The 25,252-nt window shown below is 28.7% G+C and overlaps 1 protein-coding gene across 4 annotated transcripts in view; it reads right to left on the bottom strand.

Annotated features, from left to right (window-relative positions):
• Nucleotides 1-25,252, bottom strand: part of LOC107451043 (carbonic anhydrase-related protein 10-like) — a 346,734-nt gene that overhangs the window by 163,215 nt on the left and 158,267 nt on the right. For all 4 annotated transcript variants that reach the window (XM_071187551.1, XM_071187554.1, XM_071187552.1 and 1 more), the window contains exon 2: nt 6,167-6,214. In XM_071187551.1, coding sequence (XP_071043652.1) covers nt 6,167-6,214 — 48 coding nt within the window. The remainder of the gene's footprint in view (nt 1-6,166; nt 6,215-25,252) is intronic.

Genomic DNA, 25,252 nt, shown 5'->3' with positions numbered 1-25,252 from the left:
CATTTTCTTTCATTGTGTTTTAACCGTTTCCGACGAGAACACAGGGGCCTATTAAATTCTAAACGTGGTTAGGCTTTGAATAGGCTCTAAAGAAAGTCATGGTAAAGTATTAAAGTTTAAAAGGCATCATTCCTGAAGGTTATTATAAAAACGTCTGCGAAAGTAGACCAAACAAATTTTAAGAAAAAGTTTTAACTTTTTCAACTCTTTTACTGATCATAATTGCNCTGGTCGACAGAATGAGACTATATGTATATATATATATATATATATATAGTTTCTTTTTAGCTAAATGGAATTTTTTGGTTTGGTGAAAGTGCCTTCAAGAATCAGAATTAAGTCGACAGCGTAACGAAATTTGTTTTTTTTTCGTGGTGTGGAGGAAATATTTTTTTCATTTTAATTTTTTTTTACTGAAACATGATGTTATTTTATTTAAATTCCAAATGGTACGGTGAAAATAAATTACGTATTTTAAATTTCGCAAAAATGAAAATACTTAAAAAGAATCAGAAAAAATTGGTCTTCGAAGTGACAAAAAGATAATTAAGCTTGAATTTGTAATAAATTTACTGTCGCACTTACCTGACATGTAAAATACTCTTACACAATAAATCACAGAAAATTTCTGTTCCTGCTCACTAACAGTCATAACAGTTACTAACTGACGTAAATGAGTACAATGCTGTAGTAAAAAAATATTTTCATTTAATTGATTATTTAAAAGTTTCTATGCACTTAATCTATTTAATGGTGATGACTGTGTATCTTCAATGTAAATATTTTAAAAATTTATGAAGTCACAACCGATAATTAATGTCACTCTTCTGCTTCTTTCATATGAATAGAATTAAAAATATAAATTGGAGGCAAAATATTTCTTAAATAAAAGAAAGATCTGACTTCAAGTGATTGCTTTGTTCATCATATGTTAAAATTTAAAGTCTTCTAATTTTTTGAAATAGGCTACACTGTGTAGTATTTAAATTTTGCACTGAACTGAAGGCAAATTAATTCAGACTACTTTAGAGACATTGTTTTCTTCATGCCCTAACTTAATAAATATGCAATTATAAATAATAGGAGCATTCAGGATCCTTTCATCAGAAATAATTTTGTTGTTTGTATTGAGAAACTTAAACATTATCTCTTCCTTCAGCAAAAATGCCTTAAAGGCCTTGAGAGAATTATTCATTTTAGATTATATTTGCGAAGTTTTAGTTTCCTGAAAAATCGCATTTTTACGGCATTTTAAGACTTCCGTTTTAACCTTTAATTTTTACTTTTGAGCGTAAAAACAAAATAAGTATCAAAAACATGTTTTATTTTCCTACTTTGAGGATTACTCTGTATTCTATTTATGCTTTGTATAACAACAGGTCGCAATATTGATGGGAAATTAATGATGACTACTAGAAAGATATCGTCTACCTTATGCCAGACACAATAAATGTGCAGTAATAAATTAGTTCTTTAGGTTTCCTTCACTGTAAGAGAGATATTTTTGCTGTTTGTGTTGAGCAACTGCACAAGTAAGCATTGTGTCGTTTATCTGAAAAAATGCCTTGAAGGCCCAGACGAAATTATTTATGTTAGATTACTTTGGCTAGTCAGACACCTTCATATTTTCTTCTTTCCATTTTCTTTAAAAATTTCGAAACATAAAAGATCTATTAATTTAAAACCAGGTACTATTATTGTGTTTTTAACGTTTATCATATAGTTGACTTAAATCATTAAGAAGTATTTTCGAATAAATGTTACGTTAATTACTTTGAATAATTTTTAAAAAGCAAGAGCCGACACTTGTAAAATGAAAGGTTCTGAAAGATGTACGCTAATTCACATAGACGTAACCAAGTTGAGTTTTATTTAATAAAACTAATAAATTATACACTTTTATCATATTTTCATGCGTCACGATTAAAAATATGCTTTATTAAAGACAATTTAAATGCAGTTTTAAAACTAATGTAAATATCCGAACAGATGTATATTTAAATTATTTTACATTTTAGTTTCCTAGATATTCGTAACATAAACGATTTATAAACTCAAAACCAAGTACTATTGTTATTTTGAAAGATTATCATATATTCGACTTCTGTAATTAGGGAAAAAAAATTCAGCAAATAACTTGTTAATCAGTAACTTAGAAGACTTAAAAAAAAGATCAAAATTTTAAAATAAATTTCTGAAAGATGTTCAATTATTCGCATATACGTAAATAATTTGAGATTTGTATAAAAAAAATAATTTATACATTTCATTATATTTTCAGACGTCATGATAAAAATCATTGACATATAACAATGCTTAAACAATGAAAATTTAAATACATTTTTAAAAGCAATATAAATATCAGAAGATGTATATTTTATTATTTTAAGTTTTCTTAGAGATTCTTATTAAATTTCGAAGCATAAACGATCCTCAAAACCAAGAACTATTGTCATATTTTGCACGATTATCAATTCGACTTGTATCATCAGGAAGAACTTTCCAATAAATAATGTGATAATAAATTGCAATGCTTAATTCATAAGAATTTAAATGCAGTTTGAAAAACATATAGATAGCCAAACATGCATATTTCATTATTTTAAATTTTCCTAGAGATTCTTATTAAAATCTTTATGAATTTGATCCAGATTTTTGAAATGAAAGATTTAAGCATTTATACGGTGTATGAGTATTATCAAAAGCTAACAATTTCAAACAATTAATTGATATCTATCTCATAACACAGAGATTAATTAAAGCTCATAAATCCCATCGTAAAATGGTAAAGTGTTAATGTTTTAACCATGCATAAATTACTATCTAAACGTTTCAGGGATTTAGTATTTCATATGCAATCATTTGGATGTAAATATGCTCTCCCTATTTACATTTATGATTAAACAGCTTAGTTTTCGAAGTTATAGTGCAGAACACAATTTCGTCGATTTAATTTATTAAATATTTGTGCTCATATTGATCGATACAAAACTAGTAAATACCACAAGCTAATGGATATTTCTTGAGGGTAATGGAAACAGATGTACGAAACTTGTTTTATTTCCATTGCAGCGTTTGCTTATAGATTCTAACTATTAAACATTTTTAGTAATATTATTAGAAAAAATTTAAAACAATAAATTAAAATGAGAAAATCGGTGAAATAAAATATTAAGTGGAGAACAATAATTTCCCTGCTCTAATATTTGTTGTAAATTTATTTTAGCTTAAAATGGCAATGAAATAATAGAATTGTAATATGCCTAAGCGTACTGTACGTAATATGGAAAAATATGACTATAAATAGTCTTATGTCGAATTATCAGCATTTAAATGTTCAAAGTTGTAATCATAGTTTTACATAAACCAAAGATAAAAACAAGCGTAGAAATAATTTTTTTTGAGGAAATTGCCCTGATTTTTAAATAAAATTTAAAGAGGACAAGGGACACAATTAATATGTTTCAGTTTTTATTTAAAACTTTTTCTAAAGTAGTCTATGCCAATTGAAACTGGGTGATATATAGCGATGCATCGATATTTTATAATATCGTTAAACGATATTAAGTAAAGTATTTCCATTTCATATCGTGAATAACATGTCTTCAGACACCTACTGAATGTGTGACAGATATCGAATAACAGTTGGACATGAGTATTATATAAATCGAAAATTATCAAATACGATAAAATCGTAAGCATAATCGACAACAATAAATATCAAAAACGGTATTATTGTTAGTGTTGATGTATTGTTTTTAGATAACGAAAATATTGACCAATTCAAATATACCGTAAGTTAGTTAACCTACACTGAGAAAAAAAGTATGGACAAAATAGAGTATGTTAAATTTAGCGTGATTGGGGCTCTATGGGAACACCCAAAAGAGATCGGTAATTTTTATCGAAGAGCTTTGGGAATAATTTTGATAAAATTAACAATAAAATATTGTTTACTAATATGCGATAAAATTAAGTATATGTGGAAAAGTTTGGTAATTTTTCCATGATATATAGAGCATGGCATTGAAACTATTTATACGGTTAAATTTAATATTCAGTTATGTATTTTTTTATTAAATGTATAGTAATAAGAGCTATAATTTTGAAAACCAGAATTTCCAGTAAACCATTACCATATGAACGGAAAAATTATCAAATGAATTGTTTAAATACCGTATATTTTGGGCTCATTTGTCAGAGTTATTTTTGATACGTTATTCATCATGAAATATCGACTTTTTCTGACGATATATCTTGAAATTAAAATTCTAATACCTCCATCACTAATATAATTTTAATTTTATATTTTAATTTTCTAACTGTTGCTGAACAGCCTACCCAATTTTGGATTCACGACTACTGTTATTCAACTCCATGGCCTTGCAATTTTGAGCTCAATCCGGAAGACAAGGGAACTCATGGATCAAGTATTGGGAGAAATTTACCTTCGTGGAGAACGTTTTGATGGAACTAACCCACATTTGCGTTACATGGTGAGGAAAACCACGGAAACCTCCCACGGTTAGCCTCACGGCAAGGAGACTCTAACCCTTGATCCGTCTACGACTGAGTATATTTAGCGTCAGCACTGTGGTCTGTGAGAGCTGGATGCGAAATTCACATCGCTGGGATTCGAACCTAGTTCACTTCATTGGAAAGCGAACGCTCTATCCCCTGAGACATCACGGCTCTCTAATGTCATTTAAAAACATCCTAATTAGTTAGTTCTAAAAAAAAATTTGTCTTAATGAAGTCTGTCGAATATCGCATTTTTATTGTGAACCCTCGCTCGTAAAAAAACTGTAAGATGTCATGAGTCATACTGATTCCTAAATCCAAGTTGCCGCTTATATGTGTGATAGTACATACTGAATTATTTCTTACGGTATAATATAGGATACATTTTATTTTAATAATTTTCAAACAACAGAATAAAATCGAATGAATGTTATCCAGACTATTAGAGACGTTGGAGGACACAACAACAACGACTACAAAATTGAATTTCTATCGATTATTTTAGGGAAAATAAGCATAGCCAAAAAAGTCGAAGCCAGAAAATCAGATGTCATTTGAAGTTGTAAGAAGTTTGAAGTTTAAGGAAATAATGTATTCAAAATTCTATTTCGCATTAACTTTTCAATCAATTTAGTTTAAATTTTGTATTTTGAAAAGTGAAATTACATACTTTAAAATGATGAAAAAAATGGTATACCTTGCAATTCAAAAATGTTTCGATTGTTGTTTAATGAAATAATAAAAAATAATGTGCATTTAGTAAAAGTTTTTTTTTTCTTCATTGAATTATCTTTGGATAAATGAATTGTATAGTTGTGTGCAAAAAGTTTTCAATTCGCTTGAAAATTTCTCGAGAAATTTAAAATAACGCAAAAAGTAAAATTAACATTAGAAAGTCCGAGCTTTGGATCGATCTCATATTCAAACGAAAGGAACCATATTTCCCAATTTGCGGCTATCCCCCACATTTTGAGGGTCAGAAATCTGAATTCCTTAAAAAAAATAGGTATCTTTATTTAGAGAAAGTTCGTTTTTTGTGACTGATTCTGTAATTTAAAATATCCTCTGCACTAATTAATTAGCATATTTGAAATCACGCTTTCAAACCATTAAGAATGAGTCCTACAGCGTGAAGATCCCATAATTAGATCTGAAGTAATTCTAAGTGGTCCATTTATTTGGCGCACTGTAAATTTCTTTTATTTATTTTTAACATTTAAACGTCATTCACACATTTGCCAAATTAAATTTTTTTAAAAAAAATTTAATTTGACATACACTATCTAATATTACTGATTGCAAATCTTGAAGATTGTGTCATAGATCTTTTTTTTTCTAATTATTATTTGTCTTCTAATTATTATGTATAACATGACTAAAAATGATTTGACGCTAAAAACTGATAAATGACACTAAAAACTCCTCCAATTAGCATATATAAGAAAAAATATTTCAGAACTCTTTATCTTTTATAAATCTCTTTAATTTCATTTAATATATTTAGTAGAAAGACTCGAAATCAGATCATTTTCCATTCATTCAAAAAACTTTCTGAACCTCTATAAGTTTTATAGATCTATGAGAGATAGGCTACATAATTCAAGATTAAACTTAACTAAAGCCTTTACTATATTTAGAAATTTACCTGATATACCATCGTACGTCCACCATTCTTCCCAACTGCTATAGACACCTAAAAAGAAAAAAGAAATGGATAAGAAACAAAGTCTTTATTTCTAAACGATAAGAGCATATATATGTTGAACATATTGATAGACATTAAAGCAAGTCATAGGAGTAAATTGAGTCATTAAAATAATATAATGACATGAAGAATAATATTGGACCCAAATCACTTAATGGATTCAGTTTGAAACTAAACTATACAGATCACATGCGTCTTTCAGGAAATCAGGGTAAATTCAAATGAATTTAGAGAAAAAAAATTAGAAGAAAAAAATTCTTCTGATTTAGAAGAAAAAAATGACCTTAAGAGTACTCAAGTTTCATGACTCTTCATCAGAAAATATTAGCTAACAATTCCGGCACGAAATAGCACGTGATATTGCTAAAATCAATTTAGTTAAAAAGTGTAAAGCTTTGTGTGAAATTACAGAGAAATGTTTAATGTAACGTTAATTACGAAACGTAATTACGTACTTGATTAAACGCAAATAACCACTTTGCTCGTTTACTCAGTTATGAAAAATACTTCATTGTGTATTTTTTTTAAATGAAATTTCTTTAAAATATTTTAGCGCAATATTATTTGCTTCTTAGGTAAGTAATCAACCATTCCTTTTGATTCCTTCTGCCCATTCCTTTTTTTTCGGACAGGGGTTCAATTACCTGTGCTGAAAACTAGGTGCCTGATCAATGATCGATTTGTAATTTCTCTGCTCTTGTCTTAGTGGCTCTGATGCCACTCTAACGAGATGTCTGTGCTAAAGGCTAGGCGTCTTATAAATGATAAATTTGCAATTTCACGATTCGCATCTTAGTGCTTCAGATTCTACTCTAATATAATGTCCCTGGCAATTTCAGAGCCAAAAAGCTGGAGGGTAGTGCCGGAAAAGGCTAAGCTGGTCAATGATTTGCAGAATTTTAATTACTTTACTTACTTACAATGATTGAACATCCATATATATATATGCATATATATATATAACGAAAATTAGAATCATAAGCATTCGTTACTTTCTGTGTGTTATGCGCCATGTCTGGAAAAATTTACTCGAACCAAAACCAATTTGGAATCGGTAAAAATCTCACTTATTTGACTATAACTAAATGCAANATATATATATATATAGTTTTACTTAATTTTAAATAAGACTTCTGATAAGTGATTTTCCATCAATTGCAATACAAAAATTTCTATAATTCGCGAGAAGCATCGAAATGTCGAAATGACCTCCTGCCTGGCAGTGCCAGGAACATTTTAAATGATTGATTATGATTCTGCTTTCTCTTAGTATTTAAAGATAAGCAAGAAACGAAACATTAATCGGCAACATTCAAACACATACAAATATGTTTTATGAGGTCGAAGTTTCATAACACTTGAACTTCCTCCAAATCTACTTATTGTAACCTATGTTACGACAATCATTTTTATTATAAATAATTTTGACTCATAATTTAATGAAATAGCATCCTAAATAAACGAGCGTCACATTACAATGAAGAACTTAGACAATTTGTGATTAAATTCCAAGAGATAAAGTTGTCTTTTCAGAATGTCAGGTCGAAATTGTGGTTACCCAATTGTCACCAGTACATGATGAATTATCTCATTCTTTAAAAGATACCAGGGAATTTCACTTGCAATAGAGATAGTGACTTTTAGGGAACAGTTTACTAGGAGTCATATTAAGACCTTTATGCTATCTGTCCATCAGTACCGTGTAACTATTTATTGTAATTTCCCTTTTGAATACTTATTCGTTCTCCTTTCAGGAGTACTTAAAGAGAATTACCGAGTAATTCGTTCTATTACGTCGTTAGGTATATTTCTAAAATCTAAGATTTGGATTGCTTATTATGATCGTTTCAGAATTTGTCAGATGTTACCTACGTAATAAGATTTAAAAAGAAATTTGATACTTAATTAGTATCTAGTTTTAAAATAATTGGCCAATACTGTTTAAACTCTAATTAAAATTGTAATCTAGTTTCCATACATACATTTGAAATATTTTATAAATAATAGAAAGTCTGATACAAAGTTTCAAATCCTATGTATTAAAAGATTCCCTTGCTAAAATTAATATATTTGACTCAACGTTTCAAACACAAAATTTTATTGTTTATAATGCATTAAAAAATATTTAGCATATAAAAATGAATTTGTATAAGTTGATTAAAATAATTAAATAAATATTTCGATTTTTTATAAATGAAAATTATTATGATAAAAAGCTCAGAATAATGTATAAAGCAAGCAGGTCGGAGGTAACTATCAGAGGAATCTGTTATTACAATGCCCATTCACCGACGCATTCACCGATAATTTGTTCTTCGTACTCTAAAAAGAATCAGAAGCATCGGTAATTGTTCAAATCATCATAGAGGGAGAGTCAAAAGACTAATAACAGCGAACGATGATCAAAACTGTTAGAAAATGGTTAGTCACAATCTATGCTCTGTTCGATATATTTCAAATAGAAACAAATATCATCATCAACAGTGAGTGTAATATTCCAAGGTAATTTACAGCTGAAGCCATAGAGAAATCAATCAATGTACAACCACAATCAACAGGGTTACCAACGTTCCAAAGCAATTTAGAGTTAAAAAGAGCAATAATATTACCTTGGCAAGTTGGTTATGACATTCTCTTTTCAGATGAGATAGTTTTTCTCCTTACAAAACAATCAAAACCTCACTGTTAGAAATTTCTCGGAAAAAATGGTTAAATAACAATTTATTTAATTTTTATTTTACCATATGTAAACAAAACAGTAAAATAACCATAAATATCATTGCAACTGTTAACTATGAGAAAAACCGTTTATCAATTGTTAACTATGCAAAAAATCGATTATCAACTGCTTTCAACTAATACGGTTAAACAACCAGAATTTTATCATACCAAACGAAGCCCAACAAATGAAGCCACTTAGTTCCTTGCAATTACGTGCATATTATAGTGGAGAGGACGAATTTGTCAGTCTCATGACCGACTGAATCATGGTTCAAGTCCCAGCGTTGACATTACAATATTCCCTACGTTCAACACATAAATAGTGTTTTGCACTCTCCAAAGCCTAGCTCAAATGTCCAGTTAAGTTTCTTTTGCATCATTTTGAAACCATGGACGTTGTAAATGATTAAAATCAGTATAGTTTTGTATTCATGCTTTTATGACCATACTACTTGAAAATTGTTTTAAAACCGTAAAGGTAAAATAGAACATTTATCATAAACTTTACTGTTTGTGTAACGGATTGACGGACTGCTGCCGGCTATTTACCCGTAATTTTAGAATGAAGAATCTAATAGCGTTGCAAAACGATTATGTATGCGTATCCAGTCTTGCCGACATTCTCAAGGCTGCGTTAGCTGTAGAAAAATACCAAAATGCATTGAGAGTGATGGTATGGGGGTGTAATATTCGAAAAAGGAAAGCTTCCCCTTCCTTTTATTGATTCAGGAGTTAAAATCGACGCATGGTACCATTTGGAACAAGTCTTGAAGAAGCATTTGATTGATTCTTCATCTGACTTATTTGGAGGGCAATCATAATGCTTTCAACAAGGACTCAGCACCCGCCCACAAAGCAACCCCAGAATGAATTTTCCCGATCTCATCAGTGCAGAATAATGACCTTCCTCTTTGCCAAATTTAAATCCACTTGATTATTTTATGTGGAGATATATGTTATCAAAGATTGAGAGTGCGAAAGGACTAACTATCGAAAAATCCAAAGAATGTACAAACTCGGGATCAAGTTCTAGCCGAAGCAGTGTGTGTCAGCTATAATGAAATTTCCAATCATCTGTGTAAAGTCATAAATGAAAATGGGGAAAGATTTGAGCATCATGTAATAAATGAGGTGGTTGTCGCATAGATATGGTGAAATTGATAAAATAATTACTTTGGAAAGTGTTTTTCGTTTTTAATACTTGGACTTTAAAAACACTTAATCAAGTACACAATCTAATTCTGAACAGTGTATTTTTGCCTATATTTGAAGCTAACATCGTAATATGCGTTATTTTGCAATAACTATTTTGTTGGGTTATTGCAAAGTAAATTAAAAATTCATTTTGTAATGAAGACTGATGATAAAGGGAATACTTTATTTACGCCGCAGTAGATCTGCACAATGGGTTTTTAGAGAAGGTCTGTGAAATATCCCTGAAAATGATCTGAAGACATGAAATCATAATTTTGATCCTCTACCGTGGATATGTCTCCTCCGGTTTCTTAATCCAATAAAATACGCGCAAAATCTAGAACTTTGCGGTAGAAAAGTTTAACGAGTACTGATACCACACAGCCTCGGCCCTTTAGCAGGCTTATCAAAGTGGTCACCCATCCGCTCACTGATTACTGACAGTGATGTTTCATTTCGGTGATCTATTGGAAATTGTGTCTTTACTATTAGTCTACTGCTGAAAGACTAAACAAATCAAATCTTGTGAGTATGTTAGTTAATGGTTATGTTTATGTTGCTTAAGAATAAAAACAATTATTGTTTTTTTATATACCGTTAAATATCACTGCTTCTTTTTTAAAAAGGAAAAAAATGTATTAATTTCCGTTTTTGCTTTCATTTAGCGTTTTGCTATTTTTAGGGATAGAAGAATTTAAATGTTCCAATCAAATCCTATTTGTACTATAATTTTTTTTACAATGAATGTTATTTGTCTTAAGTATTTTTGGTTCTATTTTTAAGGCCTTACAACATTTGTATAGATATTTCTATACAAAATAATTTATTACCGAGAAAGAACAATTTTTTCCATTTTTTTCATAATTCTTATTTTTTACTCTCCGAGAAAAAAAAATACATCTGACATTGTATTTTATTTTATTTCCCAGGTTGTTATTTGTTTTAAATCCATGTTTAGGAAAAAAAAATCTTCGATTATGCGATTAAATTTATTACAAAATATTTTTTATATATGGTTTTCCAAAAAAAACTAATAAGTATTGCAAAAGATGTCTCCTATATTTTCCCGTTACCGTTTTGCTTTGCATCTTTAATAAAAAGTGCAGTTCATACATATTTTAAATTTTATAAATTACGCATGAGAAAAAGAAACCAAAGATTTTACAGAATAATTGCAAGAACACTTTTTAATAAAAACTCAATCAAGTCATAATTAGGGCAACGCTACCTTTGCAGCCATAAATGTCCAATCGGGTTTTGAAAATTTACTATAGTTACTAGTAAAACATATAACGCACACTGTAAATACTGGGGCGTAATATCTCTGTGAATGGAATGCTAAACAACCCAAAAATTCGGATGTTAAACAAAACACATTAATTCAAAATTACACCAAATCAAGCATTCATGTTCTATAGTGTAATTTAAATCTAAATACTTATAATGGAATAAGCGTAAATCAAACTCATACACCTTCACATTATACGGGAATTATTTTCCATTCTGAAAATAACTATGTTGGTTCTCTTAGGATTTCGCCAGTAGTCTGTTCTCAATCAACAATCAGTTAGTGTTACATTTCGGCAATCTTCTACGCTTTGACACATGAACAAAAACTTAAGTTTGCCTTTAAAATATGAAATTATTTTTTTGGTTGAGTGAAAAAGATAATTGCATTTAAGTCTTTAACTCTCTATGAACTTTATTACATGATTTAATAATGTATAATTTCTATCCACTTCTGTTCTGTTAAGCCTTGTCCGAATTTTTCATAATATTCTATTTGCGTACCAGGTATGTTTGATTTACAAACAAGTTTTATTTCAGGAATTAGTGCACATGCATTATGAGTAAATGATTCAACGAAGATATTCTGATATATATATANTATATATATATATATATATACCGTAAGTATAAACTTTAGTTTCACTGAATATAAAAACTGGTTGCAGCTACTTTACACATTGTGTAAAAAAGCATGCTTAGTGGCACACCAATTGTGTAATAAAGCATTCTTAGCGGTAAAAAAAAAAACATTCATAGTGGAATTATCCTTGGTAACCTGTTGTAGTTGAATACCACTTTGGAGTAAAGTGCTTGCCACCATTTTTGAGGTAAAAATACGATAATGCTTCTACAATGTAACAAAACATGAATTTAATTCATCTGTGATACAATTTACATTAAAACATATACCCTAAACTAAACGTTACAATTTAGTTACGTTAAATACATCTCTACCGCAGGCAACTCATAAGCCATGGTAGATTTGATTTAAAATTTACTCCCAGCAATCAACATATATAATCTGCCTGATTAGGATTGAAACGTTAGCTTTATCCAGTAACGACTAAGTTTTACCAAACAAATAAGCTTTTTCATGAATAAATAGAAAATGGTTATAAAGGATATTAATAAACTACAAATATGACATGTAAGCTAATGGCAAAGGCCATCACACACTATGAAACTCAAAAATAGAAATACAATTTCTTTTAATGATAATTTAGTTATCAGGATGTTTCTTAATTTATAGTTTAATATATGCAGAATGATTTGTCAGAATACATATATGATAGCAGACAAAATATTTAAGTCAAGAAAAATTACGATTGGAAAATTTTATAAAACATCAAAATTTGTTTGATTGTCAAAATTTGTTTGAAATCGAGAAAATTTAAAAAGATAATTATTAAATGCACCTAAAAGTATTATCAATCAAACTGGTTTTGATGTTTTTCATCTTTCTCACTAGTGCTGTGACAAATCTTATTTTCGTTCTTCATTTTTTTATTTATTTATTTTTGTCACTGAAATATTCATTTGTCGAAACCCCTTAGACATGCAATTTTTTGCTATCCATAATTAACAGGGAGCCTAAAAATATATATTAATAGCAGTTATTAACAGACACTCTGTACTGTTATGTAATTGTTTAATTTACTATGAAAAAAAGTGATTATTAATGGATTTTTAAATTTTTGGGAAAGAAATCTGTAAAAGACATAGATTATTGTGACTTTTAAAAAAATAATGAGTGAAAGTATAAGCTCTTAAAATTATAGTAATGATACTGAAATAAAACATATCTTGATAGAAACTCCATATGCTTACTGTGAAAAATTTCAGATGAAAAAAAAGAACAAGAACAAATCTCTGAAACTATATATATTTAACTGAAAATTATATAGTTCAATAACCTTTTTTTAAACGATGCAAATAAATATATTAATTTGCATGTAATTCAGGAGCAAAATTATTTGAATTTAACAGGTTGACTGCAAAAATGTGATTTGAATTTAATTAACTGCCTCTTAAGGTTAAAGACGTGTCTGCCCAAGTTTAAGCACCACACTCTGGAGTCACATTTGATCTCCATAAAGGCCCTTTAGACCAGCGACCACTTGATCACCCAAGTTGATCACTTTGTCATACCTGTCATTGGTAAAAATAATACAGATCGAATGAAAATATAAAACCAAGCATTAAATTTACATGTCGTGTATCTCTGTTTTACGAATAACACTTAACTTGTTATTTTGACTTCGCACATTATAGCTTCAAATACTGCATCATATACTTTTCTATAAATTCTTGTTGTTTTAAATACTGTTGCTTCCAGTTGCTTCCAAAAGTGATTGGCTGAACTCTAATTAATGAAATTAACCAAATTAAACAAATATATGGAACAAAATTTAAATTAACCGAAATTGCACAATCTTATTTTACTCTCCATATAATTAGCACCGATGATTTAAAGTGCTTAGTAATAGCAATGTTTAATAAGCACTTTAACACTAATTTAAAACTAAATGTGAGGGGACTTTGGAAAAATGTTGACGTAATATCTATCCGAATTTATTGTTGAAAAACTCTAAACATTGCGTAAATAATTACTTTATTTCAAGTTAATACCGAATCGAGTGTTCTTACTAACTACAAAAGGAATTGTAATTAAATCTTAACAATTATGCTTGTCGGACGACAAAGAGTAAACAAATTGGAGACGGCCAGTATAAAATACCCACCGTGACATGTTCAGGTTGGTCATTACATCCCTGATTGGTACCACTCTATTTTCGCCGGTACTTGAACACTCTATACTTTTATCAGCTCTCAAACCTTCTAATTTTTGATAAATACTCGGACCCACAATATTTTTAACGCTACTAGAACACACAAATATTTTTTTTTAATTTCAAATCAACTTTTACTTGTTCAACACTCGAAACAGCTATTATTTTATCGGTACTCCAACCCTTAATCATTTGATGAGTACTGAAAACCACTAGCTTTTTATTGGTATTCAAACCTACTGTCATTTGATTAGTTTTAGACACTTCACGCTTTTGTGATTAGTATTCGAACCCACGATCTTTTTATTGATACTTGAACCCATCCTCATTTCGTCTATTCTCGAACCTACTTTTCTTTGATCAATGCTCGAATCCCATATCTCTTTTGTTGAATTTTTAAACCCAGCATCTCTCTATAAGTACGCGACCTCGAGTGCTGGGCTACCGAAGCGGGGCTGCCATCTCCTCTGCAGATGATCAAAGTTGTGATGGCATGTCTTCGGATCATCCTCAAGGATGTTTTCCAGACCGTCCCCAATAGCCCGTTGTGCAGCTCTAGCGCGACGTAAATGAGCTACAACAACTACAGCAGGTGCTCGAAGCCACTATCAATAATCAGTCTCACTCATCAGCCATCATTTGATTAGTACTCAAGCCTACTACAATTTGATTATTACCCGAATCCCCTATCTTTTTTTCGGTACTCGAACCCACTATCATTTCATCAATATTTTAGCGACTCTGTTTTATTCAAAACTCGAACCCATTATTTTCTTCACAAGTACTCGAAAAACCTCACTTTCTATTGATGCGCAAATCCCCTTTTTTTATCGTTATTCAAATCTACAGTGCTTAGCTAAGTCTGCTAAACTAATATCATTTGATTATTACTCATTTGAATATCAGCACGGAATAACTTGTAACGGAAGTACAAGCGAAAGTATTATGTTAAAAAATAACAAAGTAAAAAGAAAAATAAGATAGTTTTAAATTTGACTTTCGTTACTTACAATTACAGTACGAATAGATTTCGACAACCTTTTCTTCATGCATTTCATCATTCTTATTTATTTCTTTTTATTCGAAAAATTGTTTCAGTCTATAGAATTCCAAAAAATATGAGCTTTGGAAGTTGTGAAGAAGCGCAGAGGTTAGCCTGGAGGTTGGCGCAAAGGTTAGGTTAATAGGAGATGGAGCCTTCTAGTATATCAGGGTTTTTACAATTTTTTTTCCGTTACCCCATTTTTATCAATACATCTGTTATATAAGTCTGTATAAATGAATTTATCATAATACTTTAATATAATCACACAATGAATTATGAATAGAACTTAAGAACCAGATGATTTATTTTCATAACATCACAAAAATGTGCAATACATAAGCCATCAGCGAAAAAAAATAGTTCAACTTCAAACATAATATAGTTAGATAAAATCAAAATACGGGACAAATCCGTAGCAACATTAATATAATTTCAAACTGAACCATGATTTTGCTCAAACTCAACCATGTTGCTAAGCAATACAATTTGAAAAATGCTATAGTAGTGTGCAACTCAGCAACATGCAAAAATTTAATCAAATTTGAACAATATTTTGGTTTGTCGCACTCCAAAATTTATAACATTATACTGGAGTTCATTATCATAACATGTTCTCTGCCTACTTAATAAATATCACTTCAACGTTGGAATTGGCATTTCAGCATAATTCTAAACACATATAATCGTAATAATACCATTAAAATAGGGGTAAATATAATTTCTGTACAAGATTACGTGCTCTAGAATTATTAACTGGTTATGATATCAATCAGGGAGGTTTTTCAAAGACTCAGTCTTCGTATCAGGCGAATCACGTAAAATAATAACTTGGGAGGATACTCGGATGTCATTTTATGACCCCATGAATTCTATAAATTACTAGAAAACTGGACACCCATACACCTTTTTTCAATAGTAGTTTTCCATCCTTAAAGACATCTGTGACTAATTAGAAGATATTTCAGTATGAATGAATTTGATTTAGAGTCATTCTACTCCGAGAAAAAAGCATTTTTAAAACTACCAGAATATGGTAATATTTAAAGTGTTTCTGATTTTTTGGGAACACAAAAAATGTCGGTTATTTTTACTGAAGTGCTTTGGTAATTATTTTGATGAAATAGCAAAAAATATGGTTTTATAATGTGTAATTATATTTGGTAAATGTGGTAAAATTTGGTAATTTTATCACGATACTTCCGACAATTGCATCTGTGGTAATAAGAACTATAACTTTGATAATCAGAATTACTCGTAAACCGTTACCATAAGGACGGACGAATTACCAAATTAATGTTTTAACATCGTATATTCTAGTTTTCACTACCAGAATTTTTTTTTTACCACAAATGTTATTTCGATACAGTACAGTAGTTTTACCAGATTTTTTTCCCACCATATATAACCCTTGCGTGTGTTAACATTAGTTTAGGAAGAGCACGTTCTCCCAGGTTAAATCCGTTTTTATTAATTCATTAAATAATCTGAGCTACACATGAATTGCAGGAGTATTAACAATATTCCGTAATAGACGACTAAAACTTAATGAATAATTCTGAATAATTCAAGTTTCGTCAATCCTTATAGCGTTTTATTTCCTTCAACGGGCCATGGTAGCCCAGTGGTTAGTGAATCGAACTCCGGTTAGGAGGGGCTGGGGTTCGATCCTTGACTGCACTGAGACCCACCGAGTGCATGGCATATCTTCGGATCATCCTCAGGGATGTTTCCCAGACAGTCGCCAATAGCTCATTGTGCAGTTATAGTGCGACGTAAATGAAGTACCGATCTATCTTTTCCCTACAACAAATCAAGTAAACAATGGGAAACATTTCTAACATCATATATAAGTACCGAATAAGTTTGAGACATAGGTGAATATTTTAATGCTGAAAACTCTTATTTTTATCTCACTTCCTTAAATTAAAAAAAACTGAAATTAATAAAACAAACTTAATGAAAGGAGTTTTACATCAAATGCAATTTAAATTGTATGAGTACTTTCAAAAAAACTTAAACATTACTGAAACTGAAACACATTTTCTATAAAAAATCGATCGTAACACAATTCAATATCAATCAGAGAAAATTATATATGACTTATCAATAAATTAAATGAAATCTTTAATTAATGAAATTATTTTAAAATCATTTTTCAAAAATTACTTCAGCATCTATCAAGTAGGCTTTATATTATCAGAGAATTTTTTAATTCATAAAGTTATTTATACTTAAACCTTCTCAACTGAATTGAAAACTTTAACTTAAGCCCTATTTTCTTTATAGAGACTTAACCTGTCAATCACAGTTTTCGAAAACCAAATACAGAATTTTTCCGATACTTTTTGGCAACTTAACTTCTCTTACTAGACTCATCAACTATATCTAGTATCATATCTAGTTTGAGAAAAAAGTTGGAAGGTATGAATTAAAGATATGATATAACACTGCGCTTATATTTTGTTCTTTGCAAAAGAATACTTTGTTTTAAACAATACTTTAGACTTTTTCTTTAACTATATCTTTGAATTGTTCGCAAGCTTCAAAAACTTATAAGAATAAATAAAATATAGATGATGGCACGTATTTTATCACAAAAAATTAATGCATATGTTAATTAACATTTCTAAAAAAACAATTATTAGTTAATTATACTGGGAAAATTTAATTTGTTTTCTCTTATATGAGACTTTTTAACAGATCCTAGATACTTTTGCATTGCAGTTTTCAAGTCTCCAATCGATTTCTCTCTCCAAGCTGCAGTTTTTAATAGCATTTTAGGTCTATTTTTGTCGAAATCACTAAGTTTACATGGCAAAAGATTGCAAAACTTCTAAGAGAGTTAGGGTACATTATCAGGATTAAAATTGCATAAGAATACATGCTTGAAAATGTCGTCATACGCAACTGGGGAAAATTTCATATTATTTAATATTTTTTTCCAGATACTTCTGAACAGGTCATAATATGGAAGAGTTCCTTGCACAGTTCGACGACATTTCCTTCCATGAGTCCTGTACAGATTTAATCCTGATGATGAACTCTAACTCCCCCAGTTGCTTGCCACAACATTTATGCAACTTCTTTTTTTATCTAACGCTTTTAAACTTGTACATTTTGACAAAAAATAGACTAAAAATGACATTAAAAATTGCTGCTGTAGGAGCAAAACTAATCTCAGATTTGAAATTTCTGCACCTGAATTAGGCAAGATCAAGTATTTTTATAACTGCAACAAAAAAAAATTCCCCAATGTTGTCTATAAAGCATCTAAATTTTGTATCTAAATTTTTATTAAGTTTTCGTTCCTCAATATTTAAAACATTTGATATTTGTATAATTGATTCAAAAAACTGCGTTGATTATTTGCTGTTCAAATACCAAAAACGATGTTTTTTTTAGTTAGCTTGTTATTATAACTTACTTTGAAATTAATCAACTAGTTCGGAAAATGTAAGAACTGTATCTTCTGGAAGAAAGAAAAAAATAGATCACGAAGCATGAAATCCTTCTTGCATTTAACATGTATTTTTTAATAATATATGATATAATAATAATGAATAAATAATTTCTCTGGCGTCAATAATGATGCAAAAAAACCTGAAGTTTAAAGATGAAACCTGGAATTTTGGATAGAATCGAGAATCAGGGATTTGAAGAGAGACAAAACCGGCCTATTTCCAATTTGAATTGAGATATTAATATAATATAACTGATTCTATATCTGAAAACGATACATTTGCACTTGTGCAGCTTAATATAATAGAATCGAATTGCAATGGTCTTGAATGCAATTTTATTAAAAATTCTTATTTTAAATATTCTTGCTATACTATATTAAATGTCAAATTTTAATTAAATATTTTAAATTTTTTAATTATTTTTTTTCAAATTTACAGAAACTAACTATTAACTTGAAATCAAAATATATGTTAATAAAAATATAGCCTATAAATATAGATTATGTTTATTTAAAAATTGTTTATATTATACTATTTTAAAGATCGCTAATGCAAGATATTAAGAATATGACACTGGAATGTTTGCATGTATGTTTGTTGCTGTATTTTTAAAAATATACTATAAAAGTTTAAGCAAAATGTTTTTAATTAAGAAAAAGTTTTAAAAATGTTTAATAAGTAATCAGCCATAGTGCTTCTTGAGAAAGATGACTTTCCACTGAAAAATGAGGAAGTTTCCACTGAAAAATGAGACTGCATTGATTTGAATGCCAATTTAAACTAATGTAAAAAAAACAATTTTCCGAAATTTTTATCCCAATGAACCGTTTTCATTCCACAAATTGTAATTAGAAGCATCAGAGACATATCTGATTGAAAAAATCACAGATTAGGTAGCAAGACCAAAATGTACGGTATTTAAAATGTTCTTTTGGTATTTTTTCCGTTCAGTTCGTACTGCAATTGGGTACTGGAAATTCTCATTTTAAAAATTATAGTTCTTATTACCACACAAAAATAAAAAATACTAAACTGAAAAGTAAATTTACCTGAATAATGGGTTTTAATGCAATGCTCTAAGATATCATTATAAAAATGCCAAATTATGTAACATTTACCAGTAAACAGTATAGTAATAAAACCATATTTTTATTGTTAATTTCACAAAGAGTCATTATCAAAGTACTTCGGTTAAAATCAGCATATTTTTTGGTGTTTACAAAAATAATGAGATATATTTTCCCATATTCTGGTCGCTTTTATTATACATTTTTATCTGAGTGATTACTAACAATTTGATCGAATGAGCATAAATAGTGAATTTGAAATAATAAAATTTGGATAACTGAACATTACAGAATTCGAGTCATAGAAGAAACTAATCAGCGAAAAACACATCAAACATAAAATATTTATTATTGATTACAAAAAACAGTTTAAAATACAACTACAATTTGCTAATTGAAATTAAGATTTGTAGTAAATATTTCTTTTTATAAAAACAAAAATATTTTCTTTTCTGTAATTGGATTAAATCAAACAAAATGTCAATGCTAGATTCTGAAATAATTTATTCATTATAGAAATGAAAGATGCAAATTGTTTTCGTTGAAAGATTGAGAGATTTATGTAGCTTTTTTTTGTCTTTGTCTAGATATAAATAAGAATGGACTTATAAAAAATTCGGAACATTTTATTAACATAACAAGTTGGACACTTATTAAAAGAGTCTTCGAATGTTTTGTTTGTTTGACACCCAATTTAATTCATCATATATTAGAATCTCAACTGTCTAAACGAGATTGCTTGCCATGAATAAATTGCGATCAGAAACTCTTATTTAACGAAGAATAATTTAAAATGCAAAGCAAATTTAAAAGCGAGTTAACCCCGATTTTCATAACAGCTTGTCTAAGAAAATATTAAAAATGAAAACATAAAATAAAAAAAAATGTCCCAACATACTCCCACCTTAGATAATATTACTCAAAATTTCACCACTTCTACTTGGCGTCATTTTTTAGTTTTCTATCCTGTCAACTCAACAACGCCAAGATTCAATTAAAGTTTTGTCTGCAAGAATTTCAACTGAGTGTTTCATCGCTGTTCTTTGTTTTTTTTCCACTACTACAAAGTTAAGACGAAGAAGTTATCTTTAATTACAATCCATAATTTTAAGATAGCAAGAAAGTGGAGAGTAAACAGTGTGCTTCAGTTTAGTCATTAAATGACACGTATAATTAAATTTTACCCATTTATTTTGCTATTGATCTTAACATTATAAATTAAATCAACCTATGACTGTTTATTTTTTTTTCTTGATTGTTTCATTCTGAAAGAAGTTTTCTGACTTATTAATCGATAAAACATTTGTAAAGATAAAATTAATAAATTACATTGTATCTAAGAACAAAATACCTTCATAAAATAATAAAGCATAAATTATAATATATAATATTTTTTTTAAAAATATATATATATTTCAGTTAGGCATATTTTCCAATATTTTTATGATTTCTCGATTATTCCTTCTATTATATTTAAACACATTTTGTATTGTTGTATGTTTAAAAAAATCAATCTTTTTATCTAAGATGCCTGCTTTACTATATCAAAAGAGATGCTTAGAATAAAGCGAAACATAAAATTATTTAAAGCAGAAGACTAATTATTATTTCTTTCTTTTGGTTAAAAATATAATCCCCCTAATTAACCACTTTTCCTTAAAATAACATTAGCATATTGTTTAGTTTCTATTTACATCGTTAAAAGTTTTAATGCAAAGCACTTCATAGCAAAAATTTCGCATTTATTGATGCCTTTTGATTTTTCTTCTTTGTAAATTGTAGAAGGTTTGTTTTCCCTTTACTATAAACAATCAAACTCTTTTAATATTTCTTTCCAGGAATTTGCATAATTCGTTAATCATTTTTTTGCGATACAAAAGTTTTTAATATTAATACATAAAGCACTAAAATCTGTTTTGCATAAACTAAAAAATTAAATTGTATTTGTTTAAAAAAGGAGATGAATAAATCCTGAAAAATGTGTCAGAAAATATGTGCAGTGTCAGGAATTTGAGAGTATTAAACTACACGCAAAAATGACTGAACTGTACGCGAATGCGTATGAAATTACGCATTCCTGGACACACTATTCTCATAAATAAAGCGAATAAAATGCATTCTTAAAGTAAATGTAAGAAAAGATGCATCAATAACTATACCGAAGAAGACTCAGCAAATTTTGAGGTTACCAGAAATAAATCAAAGCTGTGCTTCAATCATTACCCTTTGAAAAACGCAGTTTAAGATTTGCGTATTAAATTTTAAGGGTAAAGTACTTCAGTCTTAGAAGCAAAACTAAAATAAATCTTAGAAGCGTAAGCACTCCGTGAAAGATCAAGATAGAGGTTTAAAAGAAGGAGAACAACATGTTATGCAATTGATCATCTAGCTTATCAATCAATCTGTCTGTAGCAAAGCCCATTTCACTAAACTCCGCCTAGGTAAAAATTTTCCATTCAACCCCTGCATTCGCTTAGAACAAAGGGAAAAATGAGGGATATTAGAGGACCGGGGGGAGAAAGGAATTTAAAGGAATTAAGCAAATCCAATTGTAAACGTTAAAAAATTTGGAAAAAAAAGTTATTATGTAAATTTTTCTCTCTGTTAAAAATTTTAGAAAATCTTTATTTTGCTGTCAAACATAAATTATATTTTATTAGCTTAAAATGTTAGTGTTACTTAGTTTTTTTTTCTTTCTCTTTTATTGGAGATGAAAATAAGAAAAAAATATTTAATGTGCAAAATAAATTAATTACTGCCGCTTAAATGTTAGGCTTGCATGGCACTTTTTTATTTTATTTCTTTACATTTGAGAGAAACATAAAGAATAAAAAATCATTAGTTGTCACGCGAGCAATTTTCTTTTTTTTTTTTTTTTGATAACTGATAAAATATTATTCAATAAAGATTTACAGTAAAATATATTAAATTTAATGGTAATTTAATACTCATAAGCCAAGTATTGGTTTGGAAGTCTTGTGCATGCCCAGTCACTGAATAAAAAAATTTTCATGTGAAAAAAGAGCTAAAATTTATAATATATATATATATAGATAAAATAAAGCAAAGTGAAAAGATGCTCATATGATACACAATAAGCATATACATTATGGTTTCTGTTCCAAAATAAAATTCCTTTTTCAGTGTCGACACTCCTAATCACAGATAGAAACACAGAGACGATGACGTAATTTACGAACAAGTTACAACAGTTACAGCTGAAGCAAGATAATCAAATCAAATGAAAAGGACAAGAAGCAATTGTGACGGGAAAAAGAGAAAACCTCAAATGTAATAGTTAAAAGAAAAACGTCCAGTATTTGGGATATTTAGATAGCTTTTAGATAAAAAAAAACATTTATTGTCAAGGACATCACTGCTGAATGTGGATTTCTGTTTTACACCATTGACTGTATCTATCGAAAATAAATTACGCGATCCAATAAACTCTCTAACTCGAACTTACCTGAAACTAAAGGGTTACTTACTAAAAGTAACCTTTAATTACTTCATGAGACCAACATATATGCGTATATGAGATAAAATGCTCATATTTCTTCTGCATTCAAGTTATTGTCATCCCGAGAATTGAGTGCAACATTCATCTAGATAATCAATTATCGCTTTTAAGTCTGGTTTGCAAATTCTTAAAATTTCATTAATAAAATGGATATTCCACAATTTAAATAAAATATAATATACTAAATTATTCAGAAACATTATAAGTTAACTCTATAAGCAATAACACTAATTAATATAATTAATAATTTGCAATAATAAGAATAATTTTGTTTAAATAAATAAGTGATATTTATTTAGACAAATTTATTGATTTGTAACATTCCTAAAGTGACTTGATTATTGCTGTATAAATTATAAGTTTCCTTATAAGGCTCCCGATAGTCAAGCCTTCTTCATATTGGGTCAACCGACACACAAGTAGAGAGATTATGTCTAGTTTGTAAATTATTAAAATTTCATTAATAAAAAGACTCTTAATTTATGTACAAATAATATTCTAAACAATTTAAAGCTTCTTAAATTACATTAATTTAAAATTTTTATTGTGCAGAAAAAAAAATACTTTGTGTAAAAATCTGGTCAAACTTCTCATATTGTGCAGGGTAATTCCGTAGCGTTATTCCATTTTGTCCCCAGCCAAGTGTACAAGTTAATCAAATTTGTAAAATAATATCAAAGCTATTCTTATACATCGTTTAAATACAAAAAAGCCATTCTTATGCATCTTATAAGAAAAAAATCTCAGATTTTGTTTTTACTATAAAAAATATTGTCTTAAATTACTAATGCATGAACCAAAACACGTGCATACGTTTCATTAAAAAATTTTAAATGCATTGATAGGTAGAAAGATAGAATCAATTTTTATTTTTAAAAAATATTTTTAGTACATTAGAAATAAATAAGATCTGAGATAATAGAACTTCTGCTGAGGGTAAAGCTAAAAGATTACAAAATAATTAGTTTTACACGCTAATAGTAAGAGAAAATTATTATTATCGGAGTTTTCCTCCTTCTCAACAATAGCGAATTTTTCAAACTATAGAGAATCAGAAGTAAATATTATCAGATTTCTTTTTGAACAAAGAAAATTCATTTTATCTTATCCCAAAACCGGTGATTATTCTTCTGTATTTACCTTTTGTTCTGAAAAAAGGCATTATTTTTAATTTACTCCTAAAAAAAAAGGTATTTTCATGAGAAATGAATCAGCCGCGTTAGTGTCAGTGATAACAAAATTGATTTAGTATTTCAATTACAACACTATTATTAGAAGAAATGAATATGTTATAACATAAAAGACGCTTGGAAAATAAATTAAAAATAAGAACTTACAAAAAGAAATGATAAAAATGATATGATCATGAATGTTGATAGTAAGTGCTTTAAGTCTTTCTATTCTTACTTTAAAATGAAAACTAATTGCAACTTAAACACAAAAATGCTTATGATTACCAAAATGCGTTATACTTTGCAAGAAACACGATGTCTTAAATAAATAATTATATTCTCTTAAAAATTAATTAACCAGTAGAGATTTTCCCAAATGTAATTATTATATTTTTATGGTTCTAGTTTCTTTCTTTTAAAATTTTCATGATTTTTGTAAATGTTTTTTGGTTACAAAGATAACGAGACTTTATGACTAATTTAATATAATAACAAAAAGGATTAGTGCAGAAAGAATACAAAGAGATGCGTAAAATTAAAAGAAATGGTTATACTGACTATAGTATTACAAAGTACAATCAAACACCTTATACAATCTACTGTTTTTAAGAATAATATGAATTACATGCAGCATGAAATAAACTCACATTTGCGGTTTGGAAACATTTATTTTAAATTATTACTCAATAGAGTGCTTCAAAAGATTATATATATATATATATATGTAAAAAAAATACAAACAGCAGTTTTAAAAAAAATGGTTTTAC

The sequence above is a fragment of the Parasteatoda tepidariorum genome, chromosome X1, assembly GCF_043381705.1.
Source record: "Parasteatoda tepidariorum isolate YZ-2023 chromosome X1, CAS_Ptep_4.0, whole genome shotgun sequence".
In the NCBI taxonomy this organism is placed as follows: domain Eukaryota; kingdom Metazoa; phylum Arthropoda; class Arachnida; order Araneae; family Theridiidae; genus Parasteatoda; species Parasteatoda tepidariorum.
This window is presented reverse-complemented; position numbering and strand designations above follow the sequence as displayed.